General features: G+C 49.3%; 1 protein-coding gene across 1 annotated transcript; it reads right to left on the bottom strand.

The window, feature by feature from the left end:
• Window positions 1–139: 139 nt before the first annotated feature.
• Window positions 140–16,853, bottom strand: dcbld2 (discoidin, CUB and LCCL domain containing 2). Its single transcript, XM_030112352.1, has 15 exons — window positions 16,472–16,853; window positions 14,105–14,329; window positions 13,047–13,184; window positions 9,237–9,288; window positions 9,087–9,159; window positions 5,119–5,252; window positions 4,996–5,036; window positions 4,175–4,390; window positions 3,966–4,090; window positions 3,326–3,473; window positions 3,099–3,236; window positions 2,875–2,968; window positions 2,749–2,798; window positions 2,536–2,670; window positions 140–1,748 (listed from the first exon to the last, which is right to left on the bottom strand). Exons 1-15 carry the CDS (start codon window positions 16,563–16,565, stop codon window positions 1,366–1,368), a joined length of 2,046 nt encoding a protein of 681 aa, XP_029968212.1. The 5' UTR covers window positions 16,566–16,853; the 3' UTR covers window positions 140–1,365.
• Between the last annotated feature and the right edge of the window lie 705 nt (window positions 16,854–17,558).

A 17,558-nucleotide genomic window follows, 5' to 3' on the forward strand; every position in this document is an offset into this window, starting at 1 on the left:
AAAGTTGATCAAAAAAGAAAAATTGCCGCCAGCATGTTTTGTTTACTTCTTGTAGACGTAATCGCGTCATGTCCGCCTCCCGTCCAATCAGAACGCTTCGATCCTGTTTATGTATCTTAATGACGCTCGAAGATTTTATCTTAAAAACTCTTTATTTCTCTTTGTACAATCAGTGAGAGCCACGTGGGCTCGAGCCCTCTGGGACCAGCGAGCACCAAACCTCTGGATAAAGTTCACTTTGGTTACTGAGCGGAGGGGGGGGGGGGGCTCCGCGGCGGCGGAGTTGTTGGAACAGCCGCCGCTCCCCCCCCCCCCCCCTGCCGCCGGAGATGTGAAGCAGCTCGTTCTCTCCCAGCCGTTTGGACACATCAGTACCGCAGGTGGACGGGAGAGGAATGCAGTCCACAACAGCTAAAAAAACAACAACTACCACCTCCGCACAACAGCTTACCGCACATACGTACACACACCGACACAGAGGAGGCACAGAACAGACACCCAGTTCAAAAAAACACACACACACACACTATGGAAGAATCACAGCTGTAACATATTTACTACCTCTTCTTCTTGTACCTTTCTCTTCGTGAAGACACATTTTAAGACTGCTTTAATTTGGCCGAGCCCGTTGGCGAGAGCGTGCTCCGTCGTGAACGAGCGCAAAAACGTCACATTTGGTCTTCAGTCGGGGAGTTAAAGTGGAGATTGACCAGATTCGGCGAGACAACAAGTCCACAACAGTGTAACCTAATTATTAGAGCGTAGTGGCGGGATGGTTTTCAATAAGTATCTCCTTATCAGCAGGATGTGAAACATTAAAATAAATATCAGTAAATCATTTTGAGTCCCAACAGGATTGCAGTAATGGAATTACTGGAACTGTACACACCATTTCAAGTCATGCTTCAAAAGACTATAAAAAAAAAAAATAGAAGTACCGTGGAACGTGTGAGTTTCTCCAGCAGAGGAGCAACTGCTTGATTTCAGATGATGGGCGTTGGTTCAGTAAGAGGACCCTCAGAGTCCGTGGATGTAAATTAGAAGGTTGTAACAGAATAACGACAGAATGGAAATCACAGTTTCACAGGATGCAAGACCTACTTAAAACAACTAGAACATAAATCACAGAACAGGGACAGAGTCTGTATCAACAGTAGTCAGCGCTGCGGTTCCCGCCCCTCCTGCCGCTGCTCGGCTCCCCGGGGGGGCAGAACACATTCATCTCTGTGGTTTCAGTGATTGGACTGTAACGGCGCCACACCAGCAGCCTGCGGCGGCGCACCGGCGTCCGGGCAGCAGAGTCTCAAGGAACTAAGCCCCGCCCCCTCCATCTCCGAGGGCGGGGCCGAGCCGTGGTCGTCCTCCTCAGCCCTGTCCGGCGGGTTTCTGAGCGCAGCTCTGAGGCACCTGATAGGTCAGGTCCGCGGTGGGCGTGGCCTGTCCGCTGGCGTTTTTCGGCGTGTCGTACGCCGAGCGTCCCGCCTGGCGGCCGGCGGCGGGCCCCGCCCCCTTGAAGCCGCAGACGGCGGGGGGCTGGTTCAGGTGGCAGCCCATGTCCACCACGATGGGCGTGGCGTACTCCGCCCCCGACGCCGGCAGCGGCTCGGCGTAGGCGTGGTAGATGTCGGGGGAGATGGGGGCGTCGTACAGGTCTGAATCCGAGTAGCCGGGGGCGGGGCCCTCGTCGGGCTTGAAGGTGGAGCGGGCGCCCAGCGTGGTCACGCCGCTCACCAGCGGCTGCGCGTATTCTGAAACCAGAGAGGAAAACGCCGGGATGAGGCCGATGACGTTCAACTAGTCACTCCGCCGAACGGTGAAACGCTGCTGGACGGTCGTGGTTACTCCCTCTGCGGCTCGCCGTTTGGCCGCCCGTCCCACCGTTCTGGCTCCACGGCTCTACGTCAGCCCGCAGCTGTTTTCATTCACCGAGCATTAAACCCCGACCGCAGCACGTTACCTGCTCAGCATCGCGCCCGGTTACTGCTGATGAACATCATGAAGCATTTAGAGACGGCTCTTTTCCCCCAGGACCGGGAAGAGCTTAAAAAAAAAACCCCAACAGCAACAACAACCGAGCAGCAGGAGAGTAAATACTGGATCTGCCAGAGCCGCGGCTCGGGATGAACGATCGCGCCTCAGATCTGCGTGGAAGCCTGAGACGCGGTGATTAATCAATGCGATGTTGGCTAATCCCGATGCTGCGCTGTAATCTCATTACTGCGAACTTCAGGATAAACACTGGAAGTGTAGTTTTTGTTGAGGAGCTCACTGCTGGACCTCAGAGGACTGGTGTGCATCAGCAGACAGCTGCAAACAGTCCGGGACAAATACACAGTTTACTTCCCAGAAACAGCTGCTTCTCTAAGTTATCCAGGATGGACGGCTCGCACGGCGCCGAGTCCGACTCCCAGGATGAGGACAGGCTGAGAGCAGGCTGGTCGGGCCAATCAGCGAGGAGTCAAGAAATCTGGAGCTTTCCTCTGAATTCTCGGATTCTGATGTTTTGGAAGAAATGTGAAATAGAGGATGTTTTACCTGCAGGCTCGGCGTGGAGGCGAGGCACCGCCCCCCTCCCGGACAGCCGGCCAACCTCGCTGCTGGTGTACCGCACCGAGTCCTCCGTCTCCACCATCTTGGACGGCAGCAGCTGCTTCATGCTTTTCCACCAGTCTGCGGCAGGGGAGCGGAGTTACGGCCGCAAAACCGGAAAATAACACCGAAACCTGACGCGCCTGGTCCCAGACGTACCTGTTCGGTCCCAGTGAGGAAGGTCGTACGTTCCCTCCGAGCTCTTCTTCCTTGGGAAGGAAGAGAAACGAGGTGATGGAGGAGAAAACGGAGCTCTGCGTTCGGCACGAGGACGGGAAGCCTCACCTGCTCCTCCAGTGCCAGGCACACACCGCGGTCAGGATGAGGGCGGTCAGGACCATGACCAGCACCGGAACCAGGACCGCCGCCAGAACCACGTCTGTCCCGAGCAGAGACACCACAAGAGAGTCACTCTGGATGTCTCAAATAGAGACGAATTACACTGAAATTTCTCATAAAATACTGTGTTTCTTATTCTGCAGAGCTGGGCGGTCCCGGACACGCGGTACCTTTGCCGGTGTGCGGGGGCATGGTGGTGTTTCGGATGTCCGGGGTGTGTGTGGTCTGGCCCAGGCGAGGCGGCCGCTTGGTGCCGGCAGAAGGTGGAACCTGACGAGACGGGGTGAAGATCCTCGACTCGGTCCTCACTGGAGCAAACGAGGAAAACGCAAACTTCAGTCCATGAGTCTGGCCCTTGCTCACTCTGTTTGGCCGCCCGTGAGCAGACTGGACTCACCGACGGGAATCGGACAGCCGAGCAGCTCCAGCTTGAGCGCGATCCTCTGGTGCCAGGCGGTGGGACTGATCCTCAGGAAGCGCGCCTCGATCGGAGGGATGAAGTTGTTCCTCACCTCGTGAAGGTAGTTTATGTTGCCTTGGAAAATCTGCCGTAAAATGAGACCAAACTGTTCGTTTAAACACCAACCGTGGCGAAATCAGAACAGCAGCTGCAAAAAAAAAAAAAAAAAACTGGGAAAAAAGCTGACTGGAACAAATGCACTGTAAGCTTTAAGCTGATTATTCTCCAACTTGGCCAACTAATAACTGCTTTCCTGTTGACAATGGGAGTGTGTGAGAATCCCAGCAGACAGCAGTCCCAGCCACTAAATCCATATCCATTCATTATTAATGCCCGAGCGTCCCGACTCGTCCACCGCAGCACTTAACTCAGACCACTGACTGCTCCCATTTCCTGCCATAAACATCTCTCAGTCAATACCAGTCGCTATGAAAACCTTCTCTGAGTGACAGCGCCGCAACCAGGCAGCGTTTTGTCCATCTGCACTAATTTAATAGGAGGGAGAAAAAACATCCATGAAAGCGGATGACGTCAGTGCAGAGCGGGCGTCGGACTATCGACCTGCGGCGTGCGCTACCTTGTCGTGCGTGGCGTTGGGCTCCCGGTAGCTGGACCACTGCTTGCCGTTGTTGCTGTACAGCACGCGGTACTGGGAGGCGTAGTACTGGTACTCCCTCAGCGTGGAGCCCGTGGTGATGATGCCTTCAGGGACGCAGAGAGGAGAGCGGGGGGGGGGTGAGACCACTTCCTGAAGCATGCTGGGAGCGCGTCCGTCGCTCGCGGCACCTGTGATGCGTTTCCCCCGCTTCAGGTCGACCTGCAGCCACTGCTGCTGGTCACTCTGGGAGGGCGCCCAGGGGAGCCCCGCCTTCTTGAGCCGCGCCCCCGCCGGCGACCAGACGCTGTGCTGACCGGGGACGGCGCTCCAGTCCCACGCCGACGAGGCGTTGAGCTGAGTGTCCGCCACGCCGCCGGACTCCAGGCCCAGCGTGCCGTAGCAGCCTGGAAACACCAATCACAATCATCCTCACATGTGCTAGGCTTTATTTCTTCCCCCCTTCCATTAGAAAATCGGGGGTGCCACAGTTAACACTTGAGCTCGTGCACACAAAGATGCAGCTAATATCCTCCAGACTTATTAAAAAAAGAAAAAAGAAAAAACAGACGGGGCAAGTTTTCTACTCAAGGAAAAGTTTAAGTGCGCACGGGAACAATTACACCGCAGGACATCCCGGGGGAAAATTATTACACTTATTAAAGCCATTAGGACACACACACACACACACACACTCCTCTGGAGCCACGTGCGATGTGAGCGCGTTTAGAAGATGCCATACTTATAAAGTCACATCAGCTCAGAAGTCCTGCAGGAGCAAAGTGTGAAGTTGAGTCACACTCCGTGTGTTTACATGGGACTTTTTATTCCTCTATAAATCCTAATAAAGCCTAAATCTGCTCTAAAATCACCATGTAAACGCCTGAAAGCTTCATTCAGAATTAACTTTGAATCCGAACAGACCGGCGGGTTTGTTCTCCTTCATTCTGGTCGTTCTGCACATGCTCCGTCGTGATGACGCACTGAGCGCAGCAGGTACTAAAACGCTCACCGTTGGTCCTGAAGGTGAAGAGGCTGTTGGACAGAGTTCCTCTGTGGGAAGAAGCGGACACACATGAGCTTGTTTGGTCTTTTTATTTTGTTGCCGATCGCGGCGGCTCTCGGCGTTTCTCACCCAGTGGACGTGACGTTGTTGGCCAGCGTGCCCTCGTAGTGAGGGATGCCTTTACTGCTGACCACACTGATCCTCCCTCCCACCGCGTTGGACACCACACCCGCATGGACAGCTGCCACACACAGAGGGGAGGACTGCACGCACGCACGCACACACACACAGAAAGATCAACACTGTGTCTCGTTGTGCACTTTTGTTTTCCCATTCCTAGAAACCACATCTGATTCAGTGTGAAGAGGAGACAAACTGGACTGATAGCAGAATAAATGGCGAGGGTTTGTCTGAAAACACATTTTCCACATGAGACGAGTCACAGACTATAGAGGTCTTTGTGATTCCCCCGGCAAAAAAAATCCAAAACAAAAAGAGGACAGAAAACAAGAACCGAGGGGGGGAAAGGACACCAAGGATCAGCAGAAGGTCATGAAAAGATGGCAGATCCTCCAAAACGTCCCGTCCAGACGTCTGGGTGTTGGTTCAGGAAGGCGAGCGCTCCGGCCCACGCTGGCCTATCAGGAGGTGGTGCTGAGCTTTTTCAGTTTCCACTTGTATTTAATATCTTGTTAAATTGCATACACACTGCAGGAAATGTGACACATTAAACTGGAGGGTTTTTAATGATTTGTCAAAAACGTACCTCCTTCTTTCAAAAGTTTTTAACCTCCTATTCAAGAGCAAAGACTCATGTTTTAAAAACACCATATAAACCATGTCTGTAATAATGTGTACAAAACTCATTTAAATAAAGGTAATAAATAAATTCCGTCGTCAGGATTTGGATCATTTTTCCCCTCTGGTTTGTTTTTTAATCTAATTTTACAAGCGATTTTCCAAAAAATCAGCTGTATAACCTCAGAAATGAGGACTTTTAAGGTTAAAATAGTTGGGAGATATGACATTTTGAGAAGCTGCATTCGTGCAAAAATATGCAACGGGTTGTTTTTGTTGACCGGGGATGTTGGCAGAAGCTTATCAAATGATGAGAAGTAAATGACTTCATCCGTCTTTTTGCACCCTCTTTATCCCGGCTGGGGTCAGAAGGGCGACGGACAATTTGAGCTGAGCAGATCAACAGTCCAACACTGAGCTGACACAATGAGACGTATTCACTCACGCTCACGTCCAGCTAATCAACCTTCGGAGCGTGTATCTGGAGGACAGGCCGTCCAAAACACGCAGTGAGAGGACATGAAAACACGCAGGAGAAAGGACGCGTTGTGGAGTTCCAACGCAGAATCCAGCTGACGAGATTAAATGTGAGAAATGCCACCACGACTCAAAACTGCAGATTTTTGTTTATTCAAAAACAGTGTGAGGAAATTTGACATTTTAGCTAAATGATTGCCTAAAAATAGGTGCAGCACGATGCATTGAAATATCAGCATGTGCAAAGCAAATATCGAATAAAGACTGACGAGATTGTTTTCCTCCACTGAGGATTCAAAATGAGACTGTTTTCAATCTGAAATTGACTGATTGTGTCATATCTGGTAACTAAAAGACAAATGTGATGATTTTCATGCTGAACTTGTGCACTGGAGCGAGTGAGTGGGAACAAGCGGTTAACCTTCAGACCCAGGCAGATAAAGGCCGATGAGTCAGGGTGTCGTCACTCCTGCACCGAGGATCCTGAGTGGCACTGAAGGTAATGAGTCACTGCATTCCTCTCCAGACCTGCTGCCACATCGCTTAAAAAAAAAAAAAAAAAAAAAAAAAAAACCCTCATTCCACTCTGCTGCCAGATCCTCCCGACCGACAGCTGGCGGAGCGAGGTGGGATTTCATTACCGGAAAAGACGCAGGCAGGAATTCAAAGCTGACGAGCTGATTGTGGGGAAACCGGTTGACGATCACACGTATCCGTGCACGCTCGCAATTAGAGCGGTCCAAGGTCGCCGCAGCCGCTCAACACTCACCCTGCGACTGTTAAACTTCCCCAAAAACACACACCACATCCTAAAGAGCAGGGTACCAGACCACTTACACAAATACAAGGTTGGGCTCCAAACCACAGCACCCCGGCTCCAACGGAGGAAACCACTCCGAAAATCACACACACATCTGTGATAAGTGGCACGAGAAAACACACAAAGGCCCATGGCCGGGATTTCACTGGGAGATCCCGAGGCAGGGTTTGGAAAGATAAAGGGAGCAGCAGGATTGTGATCTGGGTGTGGCAGCTGATCCCTGTTTGATACAGAGTGAAGTACGGCTGCACGCTCTCCATTATCCTCATTTCACACAAACACACACAAACATGAATGAATCACACAAACACACCGAGCCATCGCGGCGACGCTCGCTGTTCTGCTCCCTGCTGCAGCTGGACTGGATTACAGGCTTATTCTTTTCAGCCAAACTATTATCTCACCTCCCTTTCACCCGCTGACCCTGCCCCTCCCCTGTTCCTGTGGGGCGAGTCGCTCCCTGAAGAACGCCCCCGACGCTCCTCCCTGTCCTCCATCAGCCAGGACCACTCCTCCTTCAGTCCAGATTTTTTTTTCTTTCTTTTCAGAGCATGATGTCATCAGCCAGAGACGCTGCGCCATGACATCTCACACCACGGGGTTCTGTGAGGTCATCACCCAGAGACGCTGTGTCATGACATCACACACTGAGGTGCTGTGAGGTCATCACCCAGAGACGCCATGTCATGACATCACACACAGGTGATGTGAGGTCATCACCCAGAGACGCTGTGTCATGACATCACACACTGAGGTGCTGTGAGGTCATCACCCAGAGACGCTGTGTCATGACATCACACACTGAGGTGCTGTGAGGTCATCACCCAGAGACGCCGTGTCATGACATCACACACTGAGGTGCTGTGAGGTCATCAGTCAGAGACACTGCACCATGACATCACACACCAAGGGGTGCCATGACATCATCAGCCAGAGATACTGTGCCACAATGACATCACACACTGTGAGGTGCCGTGATGTCATCAGTCCAGGACGTGCATACCAGCATGCTCCATTTACACAATAACATAACAAACCCTTAAGAGAAACAGGAAGAGGAAGTGTGTCTCAGATGTCAGATACTGTTCCACTGTGGGGAACCGGGAATCTGTCGACGGCTGCGTCATACAATGAAAACCAGTGAAACCGTGACACTTTAGTGTTTTGGGTGTCCATGCTCAGAGCCGCTGAAAACAAGTTGTTGAAAAGGGCGTCCAGGAGTGAACTTCTCAAAAACACTCCAGCTCAGGGAAATGGGGGAAACAATTTTTTTGAAACGTCACTACTGCAAATGCATCTCATGGCTATAGTAACCAGTTCACATGCAAGTAGATAAAAACAATGGTGGCCTCCATGACTCCCAGTCCACATCCTCCTGGTCTTGGTAGTTTTAGAGTTGACAGTCACCGTAATAACAATCCGACTTGATGCTCTGTCCATACGAATGTCTGTGTTCTCCATCGCTGTTTACAGTTTATTGTTTTCTGAGCACATGGCATGGCTTCATTACAAAAACAATTGACAGCGCTAACTAGTGGCCCAACATGAAAACTACATCGTCTTGAACATTTCTGCTATTCCCGTGAAAACAGTCATCACTTAAACGACATCTGCTCTCATTCTTTCTCCCTCGCTCTCCTTTCTTTCCTTTCCTGCAGTGGACTTGAAGGTTAACGATCTGAGCATCTCGCCTGATGTCAGCTTGTTTTCAGTGGAGCAGAAAAGCCTCCACCTCCGAGTCTGAATCTATTGAAGGTTTCTTCCTGTCAAAATTGAGTTTTTCCTGTCCTCCGTCCAAGCCGGGACGTGAGGGATCGTTGGGTTTTCGAAGTGTTGTAGTTGGCGCCACATAAATAAAATTGAAACGTGATGGAGCGAAGCCATGAAAACATGAGTAAGCCAACAGCGGTGACGAGTTGGTTACCGTGACCGGACGGCATCGGAGCAGAGTGACTCAGGGCGGTGGAGAGGACGGACAGACAAACACCTGCAGCGGACTCACCTCTCGGTATCCGTTTGGTACGGTTCCAGAAATCTCCTCTGGGGACGTCAAGCAGCCCGCCGGGCAGTATTTACTACAGAGACAAACACAATTAGTATCTGACTGCGTGACAACTGCAGGGATATTGACACAAGGCCAACTTTTATTTACCTGAACTCTGCCTCGGGGAAATCAGAGCCTTTGTCCAGACATGTGATGAGATCTGCAAAAGGCAAACAGGCCGAGTCACAACATGCCCCTGCAGAACTCTCAGCCACTGGAGGAAGAAAAGAAACGCTTCGACCGGTTTAATTATACGGTATCATGAAGCTCTAAAGAAGCACATGTGGAAGATTCCTCCTGTTGGTGAAAAGTAATCCTCAGAACTGATTATAAAGTGTCAATACACATTGTTCACTGTTAAATGATTCAAGATTATTTCTTTGATTACAAATAGTTAAAAGCTTCTACTGAGAATCTTCACATTTCATTGTGCTGAGAGCTTCTTCTGACTTAAATTATGCTCAGACATCTGGATTTATTTTTATTTTAAGAGGCTAAAACATGGACACAGAGCTCAGTTTCTGTGGTTTCTAGTAGATTTTGAATCCCTGATACATGATGGTTTACTTTACTTAATTCTCCCACGAGGACGGCATTAAAATCAGTCCCACTCTGGACTCTCGGGTGTTTTGTCTGATTACTGTAGTAATCTAATCTCAACACGATGGCCAACTTTAGAAGTCTTTAGACATTAAATAATTCTAAATACTGCGTTAAAAAAATTCTTTGAGCTGGCCAATAGATAAGAAATGGGAAATGGGTAAACTCAGAATAACAAGAAAAATAAACCAATTGTCATTAAAATAGAAGCAAAGTAGAAGCAGTGATTTCATTTCATTGAATATTTCTGAAGGGCCTCTTTCGGGGCTGAGGGACGGTGAAACGTCACCCCAGGCTGTGTGATGCCCAGATGGCCTGTTTTACAAGCTTTTAGGACACATCCTGAAGGCCAAACGACTTTTATGACAAAGCATTTATTATTTATTGAGCTTTTTTTTTCCAGTCAATCAACAGATTGCCTGCTGCAGATAAAAACTTTCAGGAGGATCAGGATGAGTATTTTACTGGCTCGTGATCTGTGAAATGATGGGATATTTAAGGAAAGTCAAATAAATCCATCGTGTAGTCATATTCAAGAAGCTAAAATCAGAGATCTGAGCACTTTTGGCGTGAGTTTCTGAGTCTTCAACAACATCAAAAAAAAAAAGAAAAAAGAGTCCAGTGTGGAAAAACAAGCCGTCAAACAGGAACAGCTCCAGCCACCAAGGTCACCATGGTTACTGATTCACTTATCTGAGTAAACTCTGCCACCCACGCTCATCCAGTCTCACCGGGAGCATCAGCTCCACAGGAGCAACAAACCGCAGTCGTCCACCTCCACTGATTGGTTTATTCCTCTGCTGCGCTCTCCCTTCTTCCTCCTGCTGTGGCTCGGATTATCTCTTATCTGAAATTCCTGCAGATGCTGGACGTGATGAAGCACGCTTCCCCCAGAACACACGCCGACTTCCTCAAAGAGGAGAAGCTAAACCAAGACACCAGAATCTGTTTTTAGGAGCTGGTAACATCTCGACTGAATGAAGACAGCATGAGAGAGAAGAGTCATCAGGGTGGTCCATCAGAAAACCAGCCTGACGTGCCATCAGCCATTCAGAGCCGTGGGACATTTCTAGAATTCATAAAGCTATTAAGATTACAGGCAACACCTTTCATTACACTGTAAAAACCAGTTGTTCACATCATGTCATGACGGATTTATGTTAAAACATTTGTTCATGATACTGATAAGGCGTCGCCGAGTCTCCAGGTATCAATGAATTTAGTTGACTGATTATCTTTCCAGATATCGTTCGGTCTAAAGAGAGACTCTCTTCTACTTCTTCACTGTATCAACAGTACAGTTCTTCAGTTTGATCATAATAACCAAATAAATGAATAAAGAAGTTTTTAGGCTCCAAAACAGAAAGCCTGGGTTCATATCTGCTTATATCATTTATTTAATGTATTGTCACTCTACATATCGTCACACAGAAATAGAGAAGCTTCAAGAAAAGAGAGGTCTTTTAATAAAATCATAAAATGTATTTTCTCAGTGACTCCCAGTTCCTTTTACCACTTCAGCATTTCTGCCTCACCTCTCTGCTGCATCCGATAATAAAATCTTCATATTCTGTCCAAAATCACAGCGTACAGGCGGATTTGCATCGTTAAAGGAAGGCTGTTAAATCTCTGTTTGACTGAACACAAACTTGAGCACATTCAGCCGCAAGAAGAGAATTCCTGTCCTTTAATCCTCCTGACCTGATTTTACAGAACTGATATTTACATTTCCTTTGTTTACTGGCCAGCAGAGCGCTTTTATTGATCCAAAATGACGTGAACTGGTTCGTTGTTTACTCCTGATCTCCTGGACGGAAACACCAGAGCTCCAGGTTCCAAACAAGGAGTGATCACCTTTAGTTTTGCTTGATATTGTGTGTTATGCATTTTGATATATACAGAATTAAAAGCTTTGTTTGTTTTAACCTTTCTGTCATTTTTTATAGGGAGAAATTAAAGTCAATAACTGCATTAACAAAGTGATCAGCGCAGCTCCTCGGACTCAGCTCAAACTTCAACCTTCTGGTTTCAGCAGACACCGTTTGCTAACTGCTTCAAAGACATCGCAGCAGCATCCAGAATAAATAGAGACGCAGACCAGAGAAAACCCAGCATGAGGTCATCTTAAAAGGTATCTAATTCAAGAGAAAGCAGGCCGACGTCAAAGCTGATCTGATTTCATCCAATAATAATGAGAGGAAACCAGAAGAAGCCGTCTGGACGGAGATAAACAGACGCTGCGCTGCAATAGGCTGAGGGACCCGCACGAAGACGGACCAGTCAGCGCTTCAGTCCTGTTCTGGATGATTCCATATAATCACTGGAAGAGTCAGTTTCCGGTTCAGGTGAGGAGCTCTGCACTCGTTCTGCCTCCCGCCAGCAGACAGGCTCCAGCTCCACGTGAGTAACAGGTGCACTATGGAGGAAGGATTCACTTTGGACAGGAGAACAACAAAAGGTCAAATCTCTTCAAAACCTCCAGGGTTTTACGCTACCATCGTACGCTGATGCCTGTGATCGTCCATTTCATCAGAATCCATCTCAGCGGCTTTAAAACCAACGTTGGCTTTAACAACAAAGGAAGAGCTGCTTCTTTCTGAGCACTTCATGAAACAAACAGGAGCCCGAATCTTTTTCAACACAGCAACAAACATCACAACACGGCCCGCGAGTTTCTGAACTCTGAAAACCACCGGGACGTCTGACCCATTATTTAGCACGTTCAGAGAAAAAAGTGTTTGATGCTGGCTGCAATGTTGGCAAACATGATGGCTCAAGTAGGAGAGAAAAGCTAACTCTTATTCAGCAAACATCTTCCTCTGCCAGACCTACGGTCACTGAACCACAATAATCTCTGTCCTCCATAACCAACACCACAAAAAATGCACAAAATCATTCCTACATCGTATTTACTTCTGACATATTTGTGTTTCCTCTAGTTTCTGTACCTGCTGTGACACTATCTATCCATCAATCATCAATTTCATGTTTCAGCTTGAGAAAAATCCCTGCGGTAAAGCATTTCCTCCTCCCTCCTGTGGGTATTTATGCAAACTAATACATAACTTCTAGAAACTGCAGACTCCTTCACACTGGCTTATTGCAGCAAAGCTGCAGTGTGAACTTCAGTTTCCAAGCTGTTAAGTGAGAAGGGGGGGAATAACGAGTTGGCAGCTTCCAGACAAACTCCCATGTCACCTCTCACACTCCGTGTGAGTCTTTCTAGGACAAGGTATCACCTCAGAACGCTCCAGAAATAAGGAGAATAAAACAGTCCCGATAATGCCAAGAGGCAACCTCCACCCCCAGCCGTGTTACCTGTGTGCTCGGTGGTGGAGTAGGACAGGTAGACTCCTCGCCCGGTGTGGTGGATCCCACTCATGAACTGCACCGTCACCTGGCTGCCGGCGGACTCCACCGGCTCTCTGATGTTCACTCCCAAACCGCAGTGTTTCACTGCTCGACACGAGGAAAGACATGAAAAAGAAAAGAGTTTAGACTCTTCTATCACAAACCCCTCTAAAAGCTCAGCTCAGAAGTGTCTAATGAATGTAATTACAGTAATATTGATGTCCTCTGATAAAATCCAGTTGTTGTTTGCTCCATGATGGTTTAGAGGAAAGTGTGTAACCGTCACACACCTGGTCCAGGGTGTGTCCTGCCTTTTGTCGTCTCCCGGCTGGAGGAGGCTCGGACCCCCCTGAGACCACGGTGTGCATTAGCCCGGCGTGAAACCTCGGCTGTCAGCCCTTTATCCCCCGGTTTAGAGCTAAGGAGGGCTGCGGACCCCCTCTCCCACTGGCTGAAACATCACGGTGAAACTCAACACCGGCTTTCACACCGTGAGACGCCAAGAGACGCTTTTCCGGGTCTAGAAAGTGTCTTTATCTCTTCATCTAATTCTAACAGCCTCGCAGCATGTTTGGTTTAATGTAAATATGTTAAAATACTGTTTATGCACAGGCAGAGTAAAACCTTATGAAGGCAGCGGCGCGTGCTTTCAGCCAGCTTCTCTGGGAAAACGTCTTTCTGCAGCGGTGCTAAACTATTAGCATGAAAAGTGATGGAAGTAACCAGATCTAGAGACAGAAGATCAAACCCTGGCTCGCTTCCTCCTCACCTCTGGACAGCCGCCAATGATGACATCGAGCGGATATGAATGTTCAAATGTCCGTTTCAGACAATCGGCGCACCCGGACACCCAATATCCACCGTCTGAAAGGTGCGGGGGAGGGGGCCTCGCGGCCGCGAACCTCCACCTGATGGAGAGTCCTGCTGCCTCGTCCCGAGCCCGGCGGAATCCTGCCTGAGTGACCGGTCTGTGTGTGTGTGTGTGTGTGTGTGTGTGTGTGTGTGTGTGTGTGTGTGTTTCTCACCGATCTCGCTCCGGCCCGGTCCGATGCCGTCGTAGAGGCGGAGGTAGCTGACCTGGCAGTCGCCGTCTTCGATGTCCAGCGTGGCGAAGCGGAAGAGGATCCGCTTGCCGCGGGGCACGCTGATCTCCCACTCGCACACCGAGGTGTTGGGGTACGTCCTCGGGTAGCCCAGGGAGGACAGCGTCCCGCTGCTGGGGCCGAGCACGGTGGGGCCACAGCCGTCACCTGCAGGGCGACACCGACGAGCGCAAATCGTCAGCGAGCACGTCCAGAGGAACGCCGGACGAGAGAAAAACAAGAAGAAGAAGAAGAAGAAAGACACCAAGTGAAGTGAAGTCACAGCATTTCCAAGCCCCCATTTCCTGCGAAAACTGAAAACTTTCATTCCGTTTAGATTGTCTATTTACATGACAACGATGCTCGGCGCCACTGAAAACAACTTTTTTTTCCAAACCTGCTCCACGGTCTTAAATTCGCTATATCAGTGGCATGTGCAAAGGTTCGGACTCCTCCAGAAGCAGAGAGCAGCGACTCTTATCCCGCAGTAGTTGTGTGGTTGTGATGAATGCAGATGATGGCGGTGAATCAGGGGAAGCGTGACTCCTGTCTGAGCTTCCTGCAGCTTCCCCACGCTCCTGCTCAGCTCCATCACTCTCCCAAACCTCCATTCTTCAGGCAGTATGGGAGACAGAAGGCTCAAACTCCACAACTGTGTAAAATACGCGACCATGCTGCCAAAACCATTAATATTCAAATTATTCAAACTTGAGCACAGATTTTCCATGCTAGTAAATCTGTGAGTTCCTGCTTCCATAACATCTGTTTACATTTATTTCTCCACATTGCTACAACAGGTAGGAAAGCTGTGAATGTGTTTCACGCTTTTGCATCTGCCAGAGTCTCATTTGAAGGATTTCTAGATCAGCTGTGGCTCAGGTGATAGTAGCGATGAAGCCATAAATTGTTCGGCTGACACTGAAGTCCATATTGGGGGGAGAAAGGAGAGTTGCTTTGGGCTACAGCTGAAACAAGTGAGCACAATCAATCAAAAATAAGTTCAATCTACGAATAGCTTGGAGGCAGAAATGATATTTAGTGGTTGGTTTTAGACTTGCAGGGAAGACGAGGCGTACATAATGTAATGTGATGCATTTGGAAACATGTGGTTGGATTTTGAAGGACGTCTTTCAATGTTTGTGTATCGAATAAAAACATAATTTGGAATAAAACTGAAAAACTCATAGTTTCAGTCCTACTCAAGATGAAATTGATACTATTGTTTCAACACAAGTTGAGTTTAGACAATAAAGTCATCAACAGAAGCCAAGTGAAGAGCCAGGTCCATGCTGGTGGAGACATTTTGATCCCCTGACTCAGAGATGTTTCTGTACCTGCTGACCTCCGCTGCCACAAAGCACAGACACTGGCTGTTTATGTTGTGGACTCATGGCTGGAGATAGCGCTCAGCAGTCACGCTCCATGGTGCTAAGTGGATGTTCTGTGGGTCTGGGGTTATGTAAGAGCCTCTCAGTGGACACTATCCAGATGAACAAGACAAAAACAAAGCAGCTTCCCTCACCCTGACTCACTGAAGTGCCTGAACAACAGCAGCTGCTCGCATTGTCCTCCCAGAGCAGCCCGGGAGAGGCACTCAAACCCCTCAAAACCCAGAGTTTAAGGTGGGACAATAATCCATGTGGAATTTAAAGTTGTGACAGACTGCCCACGTGTTTACAGCCCCCACTGCTGCCTCCCCACCCCCAGCCTGGCCACCTGAGAGGGCAGCTGTTTACTCTGACCAACTGCTCAATATTCACATCCACCGAGCAGCAAAACAAGCCCCGAAACGCAAACCACGTTCACCCCGACGCATCTGCTGCGTTCGACTCGAGGCTAGGTTTGGACGACGTGCACCGAGAAGCAAGGCCACGGGACCCCGAGCGTGCGCGGAGACCGCACACACCAGACTCCGTTTAAAAACACGGCTGTTTAAGGTTAAAGTTGTCGCAGAGAGACGCAGACGAGCGGGAGGCTCGGACGTGGAGCGTCTGCCGGCTCGGTTACACCGACAGACGGATTCTGCTGAGAGGAACCGGGCCGAGCGGCGGCGGTTCCGCCACAATCTGGGTTTTTCAGGAACCGGTCCGTCCGGTTTTCACCGTGACGGGCGGCGGCGTCAGCGAAGCGTAAACTACACGTACACACGCGCGCGCGCGCGCGCACGGTAAAAGAAAGGTAAGTTTGGAGGAAAAGAAAAAAAAAACAGCAGGAGCAGCACGAGCTGGGAACATGTGAATGTGCGCGTGTACGTGGTTGTTTATGAGGCGGGTGCCCCCCCGGTTCCCCCCCCCCCCGGGTGTCACCCACCTTTCTGCGCCGCGCAGCGCTCCGCGGTGAGGATGAGGAGAACCGACAGGACGGGGAGCCCGGCGGCGGCCCCTGTCGCTCCCCTGCCCACCATTACCGCTCTGCCCGCAGCAGCCTGCAGTCTGAGTGCATACTGCTCGCTCCCGGACCGGCTGCGCCGCTTCGACCTGTACCTGGGCAGCTACAGCCCCGACCCGGACTCCTCCATGGCGGGGGGGCAGGCGGGCTCCAGTCCGGGAAGCGGTTAGCTCCGGAGGCCGGGTTGCTCTCTGTCCTCCGCTGCGTCCCTTCACTCAGCCCGGTGGGTTTGCGACACTCTCGCTGCTATGGAGGAGGTAACCGCTCCGAGCACACACACATCCAGCAGGCTGCGGAGCCACTTCCTCCAGCCTGGCTCCTCCTTCTGATCCGGACTGGGACCGGAGACCCGAGTCCCCCAAGTGGTCTGACTGAGCCCCGTTCCCACCTGCTGCTCCAGACCCGCACGTGTTCAGGTCATTGCAATTATATATGTCTATTACCATTGTTTACGTCATTGTTTTTTATTTACTCTTCACAATATTGATAGTACTTTACTCCATATTTAAGAAATAATTTCACAATCTTCAGTTATTATGGTATACATATTATTTCTCTACATTATTATTTCTCCTGTAATTCTTGGGAGGGAAGATTCACATTTATTTATGTAGCAACATTCAGACATAATCCACAGTGCTTTACAGTTAAATACAGTGAAACAAAGCAAATAAAGGCATTAAAATAAAAGCTTTATTAAGGTCAAGGCAATAAGATAAACAAAATTCATTGTTTATTGGAAAGCCCATTATCTCTACTGTATGTATTAAAAGAATAAAATATATTAAAGTTGCATAAGTATAAAGTATATTCTACACAACAGTTACAAACCAGGTTCAGTGTCTCTGTTTTAGGATCAACCCTCTGGACTTGTGGATTTCTGTAGCTTTCCTTCACTGTATTACAATGTTTTGTGTTGTCTTATGTGCATTGTGAAGATTGTTGGCTGGAAAAAAGATTTCCTCACCTATTATGGTCTTTCTAATCTAATCAGATCAAATCAAGGATG

Source organism: Salarias fasciatus, chromosome 16 (assembly GCF_902148845.1).
Source record: "Salarias fasciatus chromosome 16, fSalaFa1.1, whole genome shotgun sequence".
Taxonomy (NCBI): Eukaryota; Metazoa; Chordata; class Actinopteri; order Blenniiformes; family Blenniidae; genus Salarias; species Salarias fasciatus.

Excerpts from the sequence above, each read along its gene's own strand:
- dcbld2 (XM_030112352.1), bottom strand. The coding sequence starts at position 16,565 with ATGGTGGGCAGGGGAGCGACAGGGGCCGCCGCCGGGCTCCCCGTCCTG. Across the intron at positions 14,330-16,471 it reads GCGCTGCGCGGCGCAGAAAG|GTGACGGCTGTGGCCCCACC; the intron begins GTGGGTGACACC and ends GTCGCCCTGCAG. Across the intron at positions 5,037-5,118 it reads AACAACGTCACGTCCACTGG|AGGAACTCTGTCCAACAGCC; the intron begins GTGAGAAACGCC and ends TTCTTCCCACAG.